Raw genomic sequence first — 14,865 nt, 5'->3', positions numbered from 1 at the left:
GCTAACCTCCCCCGTTACTGATAATGGTGAGAGGTTAGCATGTTTTATGGGTATGATCTTTGTGCATTTGTAACTTTCTTGCTAATCTTTATTGACGATTCATTCATGATTATCCGTAATCATGGTGGCATCCACATTCATGTAGAAGTGCTGAGAAACAATAATGACACAGTATACACACACCTGGGCGTGACTCCACTCTCAGGGGGAGTGGGATATGCAAAAAAAGAAATTTCCATTTCACACCTCACACTTGTACACCATCTAATTATATGTACACACACACACACACACACACACACACACACACACACACACACACACACACACACACACACACACACACACACACACACACACACACACACACACACACACACACACACTTTATGTGGTTTGCAGGAAAGGACAAAGTTAACTTGCACACACACACTCTTTCTGGGAAACTTGCCAGTGGGACATTGTATTCCATCTCCTAGAACCCTTAATGCAGCAGAAACATTCAACTCTCACTGGTAATCAAACCCATCCCTGCTCCCTAGGCTGCATCAAAGGCACCTTGGGATGTTATACTGTACTGTAGCTATGTGGTGAGACTTCTGCACTGTGGGTGCATTGTGTGCTCAGCCAAACACGCATTCTCTCTAAGGCCAGTGTTGTGCCTAAATAATCTAGGGGTGTGTGTGTCCCATGAACACTGGTAAAAAGTAACGCACTATATAGGGAATAGGTTGCAATTTGTAACTCACCCCTAGGCATTTCCCTGTCTAGCTTTGCTGTGATATCCTGTCTGATATTGTTTTTAGGATGGGTCTTCCTGCCCAGGGTTTACCTCTCAGAGAAGGGGAGAGGGGGTAGAGGACTCAATGTTATTGTAGGCTGCGGCTAAATTGCTTACAATGGGCTAGCAAAACATATTAGATCATCTTTTCAGGTTTACTCCCAAATCAACTCACAGAGCTTAAAATTAAAAGTACTATACATATTTTACTGAATACCGTACAACCTCATTTTATGTTTTTTTTTGTTTCTTTTGGCAACCAGGGTTATTGGGAATAAGATGCATTTTGATTCCTGAATAATCTTCATGAGACAGCTGGGATTAAGTCGTCAAACAGTTCTGAACAACTGTTCTATTGCTGCTAGGCAACCAGCACGCCTTTCACTGAAGCACCATTGTGCATCCTAAATGGCACCCTATTTCCTATATAGTGCACTACTTTTGACCAGAGCCTTTATGGGCCTAGTGCACTAAATAGTTAATAGGGTGCCATTTGGGACGCATACAACTGTCTCCCAGAATGTCTAAAGGGCAGATACGGTTGTCGAGTTCCAGTGTGACTGTGCAGCTAGCTAAGGTTGGGCAATATGGCCTAAAAATCATATCTCCATTTTTTTCAAACTTATGGGCGATTCACATTATACACTCAGTGGCATGTTTATTAGGTACACCACCACATTAGTGAAAATAGTCGCTCCTACAGACAGTGAGTCAGGTACCTGTGGCTTGCTATATAAAGCAGGCAGTCAGGCATCAAGGCATTCAGTTACTGTTCCATGTAATGGGCAAAATGAGTGACCTAAGCAACTTTGAGCGTGGTATGATCTTCAGTGCCAGGCGTGATTGTTCCAGTATCTCAGAAACATCCGGTCTCCTAGTCTTTTTGCGTACAACAGTGTCTAGGGTTTACTAAGAATAGTGCGAAAAACAAAAAAACATGCAGTCAGCGTCAGTCATGTGGGCGAAAACAGCTCGTTGATGTGAGGTCAAAGGAAAAATGGCAAGAATCGTGCAAGCAGAACGGCATCTCGGAACGCACAATTTGTCGGTCCTTGTCACGGATGGCCTATTGCAGCAGACGACCACACCGAGTTCCACTCCTATCAGCTAAAAACAAGAAGCAGCAGCTCCAGTGGGCAGGCGATCACCAACACTGGACAATTGAGGAGTGGAAAAACATCCGACATATCCCTGTTCCTGATGCGTCATGCTGATGGCAGTCAGGATTTGGCGTAAGCAGCATGAGTCCATGGCGCCATTCTGCCTGGTGTCAACGGTACAGGCTGGTGGTTTAATGGCGTGGGGAATGTTTTCCTGGCACACATTAGGTCCCTTGATACCAATTTAGCAACGTTTGAACCCAGTATTAGATGGGTGTACCTAATAAACTGGCCTTCTGAGTGTATATTGCGATTTCTCTAAATAAGGTTTGTTGTACAATTAACCTGTTAGGGCTAGGGGGCAGTATTGACACGGCTGGATAAAAAACATACCCGATTTAATCTGGTTACCACTCCTACCCAGTAACTAGAATATGCATATACTCATTACATATGGATAGAAAACACCCTAAATTTTCTAAAACTGTTTGAATGGTGTCTGTGAGTATAACAGAACTCAAATGGCAGGTCAAAACCTGAGAGATTCCTTTACAGGAAGTGGCCTGTCTGACCATTTCTTGAACTTCTTTTCCATCTCTATCATTTACTAAGGATCTCTGCTCTAACGTGACACTTCCCACGTCGTCCATAGGCGCTCAGAGCCCGGGAAAAAACAGAATGTCGTCATTCCAGCCCCAGGCTGAAACACATTATCGCTTTCTCAAGTGGCCGATCAAGGGACACTGGGCTTATGCGCGTGACCCCGACCGCCCCCGCCTTTGGCATTTTTTCCTCTGTTTGCCGAAAAGGAGATTCCCTGTCGGAATATTATCGCTTTTCTACGAGAAAAATGTCGTAAAAATTGATTTTAAACAGCGGTTGACATGCTTCAAAGTACGGTAATGGAATATTTAGAATTTTATTGTCACGAATTGCGCCATGCGCGTGACACTTCTTTACTATTTCGGATAGTGTCTGGAACGCACGAACAAAACGCCGCTATTCGGATATAACGATGGATTATTTTGGACCAAACCAACATTTGTTATTGAAGTAGCAGTCCTGGGTGTGCATTCTGACGAAGACAACAAAAGGTAATCAAACTTTTATAATAGTAAATATGATTATGGTGAGTGCTAAACTTGCCGGGTGTCTAAATAGCGAGCCCGTGATGCCTGGGGTATGTACTTAGAATATTGCAAAATGTGCTTTCACCAAAAAGCTATTTTAAAATCGGACATATCGAGTGCATAGAGGAGGTCTGTATCTATAATTCTTAAAATAATTGTTATGCTTTTTGTGAACGTTTATCGTGAGTAATTTAGTAAAATGTTAGCGAATTCCCCGGAAGTTTGCGGGGGGTATGCTAGTTCTGAACGTCACATGCTAATGTAAAAAGCTGGTTTTTGATATAAATATGAACTTGATTGAACAAAACATGCATGTATTGTATAACATAATGTCCTAGGGTTGTCATCTGATGAAGATCATCAAAGGTGAGTGCTGCATTTAGCTGTCTTCTGGGTTTTGGTGACATTATATGCTGGCTTGAAAAATGGGTGTCTGATTATTTCTGGCTTGGTACTCTGCTGACATAATCTAATGTTTTGCTTTCGTTGTAAAGCATTTTTGAAATCGGACAGTGTGGTTAGATTAACGAGAGTCTTGTCTTTAAATAGCTGTGAAATAGTCATATGTTTGAGAAATTGAAGTAATAGGATTTTTAAGGTTTTGAAAATCGCGCCACAGGCTGGCAGTGGCTGTTACGTAGGTGGGACGAATTCGTCCCGCCTAGCGCAGAGAGATTAAAGGTCAAAACACTGCATTTCAGACAATCAGCAATACTTTAATGAATTCAGGGCCTGTGAAATTATACCTAGGCTAATTATTATTATTATTATTTAATTTCTTTCACCTTTATTTAACCAGGTAGGCCAGTTGAGAACAAGTTCTCATTTACAACTGCGACCTGGCCAAGATAAAGAAAAGCAGTGCGACGCAAACAACACAGAGTTACACATGGAATAAACAAATGTACAGTCAATAACACAATAGAAAAAAGCTATATACAGTGTGTGCAAATGAGGTAAGATTATGGAGGTAAGGCAATAAATAGGCCATAGTGGCGAAGTAATTACAATTGAGCAATTAAACACTGGAGTGATAGATGTGCAGAAGATGAATGTGCAAGTAGAGATACTAGGGTGTAAAGGAGAAAAAAAAAGAAAAAAAAACAATATGGGGATGAGGTAGTTGGATGGGCTATGCGTGTGCAATGATCTGTGAGCTGCTCTGACAGCTGATGCTTAAAGTTAGTGAGGGAGATATGAGTCTCCAGCTTCAGTGATTTTTGTAATTCGTTCCAGTCATGGGCAGCAGAAAACTGGAAGGAAAGGCGGCCAAAGAAAGAATAGGCTTTGTGGGTGACCAGTGAACTGTATCTGCTTGAGCACGTGCTACGGGTAGGTGCTGCTATGGTGACCAGTGAGCTGAGATAAGGTGGGGATTTACCTAGCAAAGACTTATACATGACCTGGAGCCAGTGGGTTTGGCGACGAATATGAAGCAAGGGCCAGCCAACGAGAGCATACAGGTCTTAGTGGTGGGTAGTATATGGGGCTTTGGTGACAAAATGGATGGCACTGTGATAGACTGCATCCAATTTGCTGAGTAGGGTATTGGAGGCGATTTTGTAAATGACATCGCCGAAGTGGAGGATCGGTAGGACAGTCAGTTTTATGAGGGTATGTTTGGCAGCATGAGTGAAGGATGCTTTGTTGCGAAATAGGAAGCCGATTCTAGATTTAATTATATGACTTCAACAACCATAAGATCCACTAATTGTAATTCATCAAATGTATTTGATACAGCTGGCACACAACAGACCACTTAATTCAAACAACTGCCCAAATTACATCATTTATTGTCATTCAGTTAAAAAGGGGCCTGTGGTTGTGTGCTGGCGCTAACAATGTGACTTGTGCTGTCTCTCTACAATCTCTCAGGATCAAGGATACAGAGCCTTGAACGCGGGGAGCAAACACAATTCTTCAGGTCTCAGACAAGCCTACTCATCACATGCACACACACACATACGTGTACAGGTGTTGCCTGGTCAGTCGAGTGTGTACTTACCCCAGTGCTGCCGTTGCTCACGGTGCTGCACCCAGCCAGGCAGGGGTTAAAGTAGGTGATGCTGTCAGAGCCACACACGGGGGCATACTCATGGATCTTACAGCCACAGTTCACATTACAGCCTCCAGTCAGGTTATGATGGGTCATAGTCAGGGTGGGCCTGGAGAGATAGTTGAGTTACATTTCATTTTATTGGAGTAATGATATGTTGCACAACAGAATTACCAACATTTTCAGAACAAACAAGGAATTGTAAGATAAATAAAGAGAGAGAGAGAGAGAGAGAGAGAGCAATAGAGAGCAATAGAGAGAGATATAGAAAGATAGACAGAGAGAGATATAGAAAGATAGACAGAGAGAGATATAGAAAGAGAGTGATAGGGACTGAATAAACATGACAGTAGTTCTGTGGGAACCCGGTTCTAACTCAAACAATGATCTTATCCCTCTAAACACAGTGGGGCAGAGAAGCCTGTCTCCAGGTGACTCTGGGAGTTCCAACACTGAGCTCTATCGGAACGATAGAACACCTCAATATTCTGAGAACTTTCCCGAATACCCTGCTTATTTCCTGAATCTTCCAACAGGGATTACTGGAAAACCTGGGAATTGTTGAAACCGTAGTCAGGCTACAAACACCGCCTTGCGAAAGCACACAGACAGGAATCTGCTTTTACATTCAAAACATACAAATAGCAAGATATTTTCCCCCACTTATATCATTACGCCACTAGACCATGTTATGGCAACTCCAAATGATGTAAGCGGTCACATTTTTGTTGCCTGTATTTAGTCATTGAGAACACGTTCTCTTTTACAATAACGACCTGGAGCAGTGTCCCTAAATCCAATCATCTACCGGTCAATCTGTCTGGTCAGTTCAGGTCAGGTTGAGATAACCCTTCAGTTGTGAGTTGGGTTGTTGGGTCTGACCCTGACATAACAAACCCCCGTCAAATTCCAGCACTAGGCCAACAGGCAGGGGAGGGGGCACAGAATGGAGTCAGTCTGCCCCTTCTTGGCGACCCACTCGCACTTTGGTGATTACACATCTCCACTCTAGACAAAGCCACTGTGACTGGCTGGCTGCACCAGTTGGAGCCAGCAGATGTTACAGAAACATAAAATAAAAAGCCAAAGAGTCAGCCAACAGGATACAGATTAGTATACTATAGCAGGAGAGGGGGCAGTGGATGAATTTCCTGGTAGTGTAGTTAAGTTTCCCTACTGTTGGTATAATGTTCGTCTTGGGCGATAGAGGTCAGAGGTGAACTAGGGTCAGACACAGTCTGCTTCCCAAGTGGAAGCCTACTCCCTATATAGTGAACTACTTTTGACCAGAGCCCGTATAGTGCACCATTTTCTACCCAGGATAGCAATGCCCTATATAGTGTATAGGGTGCCATTTCGGACGCGGTCAGAGCGTGTGTTAGTATGAATCAGTAGTTATGCCACTATTGACATTCCTCATGATATTGCCAGTAGACCCAGTCCTCTTCATCATCAGCTCACAGCTTCCTGCTAACTCATCTATACACTGACTCTCTGAGACAAAGGAGTGCTCAGAACAGTCTGTCTGGGACACTGGTCAGGTCAGACAGGACAACGCTGACTCTCTGAGACAAAGGAGTGCTCAGAACAGTCTGTCTGGGACACTGGTCAGGTCAGACAGGACAACGCTGACTCTCTGAGACAAAGGAATGCTCAGACAGGACAGTGCAGAAGTAGAAAAGAGAAGAGGGTCTGATACTGTAGAGTGGGAGCGAGACACATTACATACTGTCTGCGTCCCAAATTGCACCCTATTCCCTACATAGTGAACTACTTTTGACCAAGTCCCAGTAGTCCACTATAGCATAGTGCACTACCAGGCTGTATCACAACCGGCTGTGATTGGGAGTCCCATAGGGCGGCGCACAATTGGCCCAGCGTCGTCCGGGATTGACCGGGGTAGGCCGCTATTGTAAATAAGAATTTGTTCTTAACTGACTTACCTAGTTAAATAAAGGTGAAATGAAATAAATAAATAGAATAAATAAAGGGAATAGGGTGCCATTTAAAATGCATCCACTGTACAGCTGTTGCTTTGGATCACATACGCAATACATGTTAGCGGTGTGTGTGTGTGTCTGTGTGTCCATCCGTGCGTGTGCGCTTGGGTGTGTGAGCGTGTGTGTGTGTGTGTGTGTGTGTGTGTGTGTGTGTGTGTCCACAGACTTCCATGCCATCCAGGGACGCAGGATGGGGACCAAGCATGAGAAGTGATGATTACCCAAACATCTAAACTTGATGGGACTATATAAAACAGAACAGAAATAGAAGGTGATGTGGGGATGAATCCTATGTGTTCCACAGCAGATGATAGTGTTGCGTGCGTGTGTGAGTGAGTGTGGTTGCTAATGGACCAGTCACACCAACACCACGCCAATAGAACTAACGGCTGTTGAATAGGTGTTGATGATGGTTAAAATAGAACACTGGTGTTAAATACTGTATTCGCTCACAGTGGCAAATGATAAACCATTGAAGAATAGTCTTCAGTGATATAAGGACTCATAGTAGTAATCATGTATAAGTCTTGTAGCCAATACCATAGAGTAACATAGAAGTAATAGAAAACTGTGATTGCTGCTTGATATTAAGTCAGCTTTAGTGCTCAGTAACTGTGGCTCCCTTCAAGGTGGACCCTTGAGTTAAACAGGACTGCATCCTTGCACCCAGCCTGTTTTCTATCTTCATCGTGGCCATCCTCCACCTCACAGGCTCAAATCTGCCTCAGGGACTCCAAATCCTGCACAGAACAGACTGCAAACCTGAACAGATTCAAAGCCAAGAGCAAAAATCACCAACACTTACATTGTGGAGCTCCAGTATGCAGACGATAACGCCGTCACTGCCCACTCGGAAGAGGACTTTCAGTGCAACCTGGACGCTTTCGCAAAGGCAGACAAGCTTCTCGGTCTGGCCGACCAAATTCGTCCACCAACCACAGCGTGACAAAAATACACCAGCCCCAGCAATACAAATTGACAATACCAATGTGGACCACTTTCCCTACTTTGGCAGCCTTCTCTCCTCCAAAGCCGACATTGACACGGAGATACATCACCGCCTAAGCCATGCCAGTGGAGCTTTCTCAAGACTGAGGAAAACAGTCTTCAAGGATCGCGACATCCAGGCCAGAACAAAAATCCTGGTCTACAAAGCAGTACTGCTCCTATTCTACTGTATGGGTCAGCAATATGGACCACATACAGCAGCCATCTTAAATCCCTGGTGTCACCAAAGATGGCATCATGAGGATCAGCTGGGCAGACAAGCGCATCAACACCAGTGTCCTTGAGGAGGCAAACATCAGTAGCACCACTCAACACCAGCTCTGATGGACTGGCCATGGTGCCAACTCGCCTCCCGAAACAGGTCAGTGGGCTCCTGGAGGACAAAAGAAGCGGTACAAGGACAAGCTAAAGACTAATCGCAAAAAGTACTACAAAAGACAGGTCGACATGGAGAAAAACTGTCCAAGAGGGGGTAGCGCGGTACAAAGAAGATCTCCGCCGTGGCACAGAGGACAAGCGGCAAATTCGAAAGGAGAGACTTTCCATCAAGAAGGTCCAACCATCACTCACCCCCTGCCCACACTGCACCAAAATACGTGGCTCCCAGATCAGCCATCTGAATGACCCACAAGCAGGACCCATCAGGTGGACAATCATACACGACCCAGAGCGACCGCCGATGATGATGGGTATATAGTAACGACTCTTACCCTGTGGATTTCACAGTGGTAATAGTCACAGTGATAGTGATCCTTATCCACTTAATGTAATAATAACTACTACTCTGATATACTGTATCTTACTCTGTGATGTATGGTATATTGGTGTAATAGTAATTAATATCTGTAGTAGTATTGTAGAAGTAATGCGGTAACTCTTACCAGGCGGGGTATGGTATGTTGATATAATAGTATACAGTACCAGTCGAAGGGTTTTTCTAAACTTGTACTATTTTCTACATTGTAGATTAATAGTGAAGACTTCAAAACTATGAAATAATACACATGGAATCATGTAGTAAGCAAAAAAGTGTTAAATCAAAATATATTTTAGATTTTTTGATTCTTCAAAGTAGCCACCCTTTGCTTTGATGACAGCTTTGCACACTCTTGGCATTCTCTCAACCAGATTCATGAGGTACGCATTTCAATTAACAGGTGTTGCCTTGTTAAAAGTTAACATGTGGAATTTCTTTCCTTTTTAATGCATTTGAGCCAATCAGCTGTGTTGTAACAATGTAGGGATGGTTTACAGAAGATAGCCCTACTTGATAAAAGACCAAGTCCATATTATGGCAAGAACAGCTCAAATAAGCAAAGACAAATTACAGTCCATCATTACTTTAAGACATGAAGGTCAGTCAACATGGAAAAAGTTTCTTCAAGTGCAGTCACAAAAACCATCAAGCGCTATGATGAAACTGGCTCTCATGTGGACCGCCACAGGAAAGGAAGACCCAGAGTTACCTCTTCTGCAGAGAATAAGTTCACTAGAGTGACAGCCTCAGAAATTGCAGCCCAAATAAATGCTTTACAGAGTTCAAGTAACAGACACATCTCAACATCAACTGTTCAGAGGAGACTGCATGAATCAGGCCTTCATGGTTGAATTGCTGCAAAGAAACCACTACTAAAGGACACCAATCAGAAGAAAAGACTTGCTTGGGCCAAGAAACACAAGCAATGGACATCAGACCGGTCGAAATCTATCCTTTGGTCTGATGAGATTTTTGGTTACAACCTCCATATCTTTGTGAGACGCAGAGTAGGTGAACGGATGATCTCTGCATGTGTGGTTCCCACTGTGCTGATGACACCATCAGTGATTTATTTAGAATTCAAGGCACACTTAACCAGCATGGCTACCACAGCATTCTGCAGCGATACGCCATCCCATCTGGTTTGCGCTTAGTGGGACTATAATTTGTTTTTCAACAAGATAATGACCCAACACACCACCAGGCTGTGTAAGGGCTATTTTACCAAGAAGGAGCGTGATGGAGTGCTGCATCAGATGACCTGGCCTCCACAATCACCTGATCTCAACACACTTGAGATGGTTTGGGATGAGTTGGACCGCAGGGTGAAGGAAAAGCAGCCAAGAAGTGCTCAGCATATGTGGGAACTCCTTCAAGACTGTTGGAAAAGCATTCCAGGTGAATCTGGTTGAGAGAATACCAAGAGTGTGCAAAGCTGTCATCAAGGCAACTTGCCCAGTGGTGTATGGTATGTGTTGATGTTATACTAATATCTGTTGAATAGTAGTAGTAGTATTGTAGTAGCAGTAACTCTTACCCAGTGGTGTATGGTATGTTGATGTTATAGTAATAGCTGCAGTATTATATTCATAGTATTGTAGTCTTTCTCCATAACTTACCCAGTCGTCTATGGCATGTTGATATAATAGTAATATATGCAGTATAGTAGTAGTTTTGTAGTAACTCTGTAGTTGTATTGTAGTAATTATTTAACTGCTGCCTAGTTAAATAAAGGTTAAATAATGTTTTTTTTTTTTTTTAAACAACTCTTACCCAGTGCTGTATGGCATGTATAGTATTATATGTAGTATTATATTAGTAGAATTGTAGAAGTAGTAGTAGCATTGGAGTAGCAGTAGTTGTGTTGTAACTTACAAAGTGGTGTATATTATGTTGATGTAATAGTAGTATATTAGTAGTAGTAGTATATTAGTAGTAGTATTGCAGTAACTCACCCAGTGGTGTATGGTATATTGATACCTCCCAGGTTGATGCTCTCACAGCCCACGATGAAGAGCGTAGAGAAACAGAGCAGAGACACCCCGCTACAGATCATAGCCAGCTTGGCTGACTCTCTGGCTCCCAACTTCAGCTTCTTGATGATGTAGCCCCCTAGGACGATACCCACCCCAGCACTGGGCACGATGATCACACCTGGGTTGGGGGAGAGAGAGCCATTATTATTTTGAACATAAATAAGCCGCAGGTGCCTACCGGTACATTGAAACAAATGAACTTTACACTGGCTTTAACGAAACACGGCTTGTAACAAAAATAAATAGGCTTTAACGAAACACGGCTTGTAACAAAAAAAAAAAATGTGCATTAAGCTTTAGCTGTCTTTTTGCACTGAGTCAATTCCTCACGCTGCTGCTTCCAACGTCTTATTGACTCATTAAGACCAAGCTCCCGTGCAGCAGCTCTATTTCCTTTTCCAACAGCCAGATCAATCGCCTTCAACTTGAAAGCTGCATCATATGCATTTCTCCGTGTCTTTGCCATGATGAGGGTGACAAAATGACTACCGTAATTAGAATGATGGGAAGTTTGAGAGCGCTCGATTTAATCTAAACAGTAAACAAAAAAGTTTTGACCTTAACCCGTTCAACAATTTCATTGGTCTAATGAAAGCTTCATGCCGCCAAAAAACTGAGCACGTCACAGAATGTGTTTTTTTGGAGCAAAAAAAAATTGAAAGCTGGAAAAATCCATATATTAGCCGCGTCATTGTTTAAGCCACGAGGTTCAAAGCTGGGAAAAAAATTGCGGCTTATAGTCCGGAATTTACGGTAGTTCAGGAAAAGCATTCAAGACAAGAAATGGGCAGAGGGCATGGTATTAGAGGGATATTGTAACAAACATTGACAACAAGTTGCTGTGAAACATATTATTCATGGGTTCCTCACTCGGTCGCATCGTTGCCATTGTCATCAACGTTCTACAGATGACTCAGCATATTGATGTCGCACTGATGGTTAATGCCAAGTCTTTCTGAACGGTGGCTAATGACCGTTTCGTCAAATTTACACTATAGTGGCCTGGAAATAAGATGACATTGCTGAAGCAGACAAATAATTAGTAGGAAACAACTTTGCCACCATTATGATGTCGTCAGGTTCACTTTAGAGAGATGGCAAATGGTACCATTAGCTAGCAAAGTTAGTCAGAAATAGCTAGCAATGCTAACGTTAGCTAGCTAAAATGTCAGCGTTCTCCCCTCTAGACAAAGTTATACTGCATCTAAAGTCAATCTGGAGACATCACAATGATGACAAAAGCTTGTCCTACAAAATATTTGCCTCCTTTTGAAATGTCGTGTATCCAAGCCACAGTAAATCACTTTGACGAAATCTTCATCAGCACCCATTGAGACTGCATTGAGTAGAACGCTCAGTTGGGCATCAGTCCTAAAACAAAAGTTCAAAACAATATTGTGGCAAAATGCAACCCATTAATAAATGTGACGAAGAAGCTGTTGGGCAATACAGTAGCAGGAGGACAGTTAGTGTACTGTATAATAGCAGTGAGAAGTGTGGGTTGGGGCTGTGAGTTATATTAGGGCCGGCCGGAGGAGGGCTGTAGTAGTTAGAGGCTGGAGTCGGGTTATGGCAGCAAACACACCCACACCCTAGTTGACAGGCAGGGTAAGTCAAAGAGGCAGGACGGGGTCAGTGTGTATTTCCACTGGAGGACTAGGACCCAGAGAGGCTGCACATGCCTGTCCTCTATCCCAGCCACAGGCCCTCTCAGCTGGGTAACAAGGCAGGGGAGACAGGGGATGGAGGGAGACGGTAGGAAACATAGGATCAGAGAAGAGAGTGTTCTGAATACTGTGTGTGTGTTTGCATGTTTGGACACTCACATAGTATGTACTATATCTCCCTCTCATGTTCTAACTCACATACACACATTCTCCATTGACATGATCTTTATATGAACTACAGATTCGGACCTTAATTTGAGGCAGTTTGCTACAGTAGGAAAATAACCCTGCAGCAACAGAACATGTGAATAATTATGTGGATTATATAGTGCATTCGGAAAGTATTCAGACACACCACATTTTGTTACGTTACAGCCTTATTCTAAAATGGATTAAATCGTTTTTTCCCCCCTCATCAATCTAGACACAATACCCTATAATGACAGACACAGATCTGGGACAACAAAACATTTCCGCAGCATTGAAGGTCCCCAAGAACACAGTGGCCTCCACCAAGGCCCTTCTCCCCCATTTTAGAATAAGGCTGTAACGTAACAAAATGTGGAAAAAATAAAAGGGTCTGAATACTTTCCGAATGCACTGTAATTAATGGACTGTAGCTTATGATGATCCTGTAAGTGATTCATGTGTTTCTGTGGCGAGATCTTACTTGCTTAAACACACACACACACACACACACACACACACACCTGGAGTCTTATATCTCCCTCTCTAACTTTAAGCATCAACTGTCAGAGCAGCTTACCGATCACTGTACCTGTGCACAGCCAATCTGTAAATAGCACATCCAACTACCTCATCCCCATATTGTTATTTATCCTCTTGCTCTTTTGCACCCCAGTATCTCTACTTGCAAATCTTCTCATCACTCCAGTGTTAACTTGCTAAATTGTAATTACTTCGCTCTCATGGCCTATTTATTGCATTACCTCCCTACTCTTCTACATTTGCACACGCTGTACATAGATTTTTCTATTGTGTTATTGACTGTACGTTTGTTTATGTGTAACTCTGTGTTGTTGTTTTTGTCGCACTGCTTTGCTTTATCTCGACCAGGTCGCAGTTGTAAATGAGAACTTGTTCTCAACTGGCCTACCTGGTTAAATTAAGGTGAAATAAAATACAAATAATAAATAAACACACACACACACACACACCTCTCTTTTTCCATTCACACCTCACACACACATCTGTCTGCTAAAACTTCCCTCTGCTGCTGCTGTCTTCTCTCTCACTTTCTCTATCCTCGCTCTCCGTCTTTCTGTCACCCTCTCGCTCACACTGGCATTCCTTTATGTGTGTGTGTGACGGGCCCTCTCAGCCGGGTAGCGAGGCAGGGGGGACAGGGGACGGAGGGGGACGGAGGGAGGGAGTTAGAAACACAGGATCAGAGAGGAGAGCAGCGTTCGACATGTTCTACACCTTGACAGCGTGTTACGTGCAGAGAAAAAGACCCCCCCTCTCTTCAGCGAGATCGCAAGACGGACCTCTTCTGCTACCAGGACAACACATGATTTAAACAGCATTTCTACAGTGGTGCTTCTGGCTACAAAGAGGGAGGAGAAGTGGACAGAGGAAGAAAGAATGATGGATGAGACAGAGGACAGCACAAAGAAGGTTAGAAAGAATGTTTTAGCAGAAAGGTGTGTGTGTGTGTGTGTGTGTGTGTGTGTGTGTGTGTGTGTGTGTGTGTGTGTGTGTGAGAGAGAGTGAGAGAGAGGTGTGGGTGATGATGCTACTATTTCTGTAGCTGTAACTAATGAGCCAAGAACAGTGACAGTTCTCTCGGGCCCCTGAGAGAACGCAACTACACACACACACACACACACACACACACACACACACACACACACACACACCACACACACACACACACACACACACACACACACACCTATGCATACATACTCGCAAACGGGCATACATGCATTTACACCCCCTCCCCTCCCCACCACACACTCAACACGTCTACCATTCCTACAATCCTATGACAGTATTCTCTTATCTCTTCTTAAAACAAGCTAGGATGTTCATACCCGTTACATGTGATCTTATTCATTATAACCCAAAAGACTAAATTGATCCTAGATCAGCACTCTGTGATGCTTTATGAATGGTCAGGTCTCATCATTCCACCACTCTGCTCCTCCTAAGGTGTCCTCTGTTGACATCATCATCTTAAACTACTAACCTGTCTTTCTCTCTTGTCTCTTGGCAACAGGCAGATGAACTAACGTCACCGTGGGTGCCTCTCTCTCTCACACACACACACACACACACACACACACACACACACTTCTCCCTCCCTG

At 43.4% G+C, this 14,865-nt stretch overlaps 1 protein-coding gene across 1 annotated transcript in view; it reads right to left on the bottom strand.

Moving 5' to 3' along the window:
• The window catches only part of slco5a1 (solute carrier organic anion transporter family member 5A1), a 103,709-nt gene that overhangs the window by 10,536 nt on the left and 78,308 nt on the right, over window positions 1-14,865 (bottom strand). Inside the window, exons 6-7 of the mRNA XM_014181033.2 lie at window positions 10,788-10,986; window positions 5,017-5,176 (exon numbers count right to left, since the gene is read on the bottom strand). Coding sequence (XP_014036508.1) covers window positions 5,017-5,176; window positions 10,788-10,986 — 359 coding nt within the window. The remainder of the gene's footprint in view (window positions 1-5,016; window positions 5,177-10,787; window positions 10,987-14,865) is intronic.

This window comes from Salmo salar, chromosome ssa29 (assembly GCF_905237065.1).
Source record: "Salmo salar chromosome ssa29, Ssal_v3.1, whole genome shotgun sequence".
Classification (NCBI taxonomy): domain Eukaryota; kingdom Metazoa; phylum Chordata; class Actinopteri; order Salmoniformes; family Salmonidae; genus Salmo; species Salmo salar.
The sequence above is the reverse complement of the archived record's forward strand: the minus strand, read 5'-3'. Positions and strand labels throughout refer to the sequence as shown.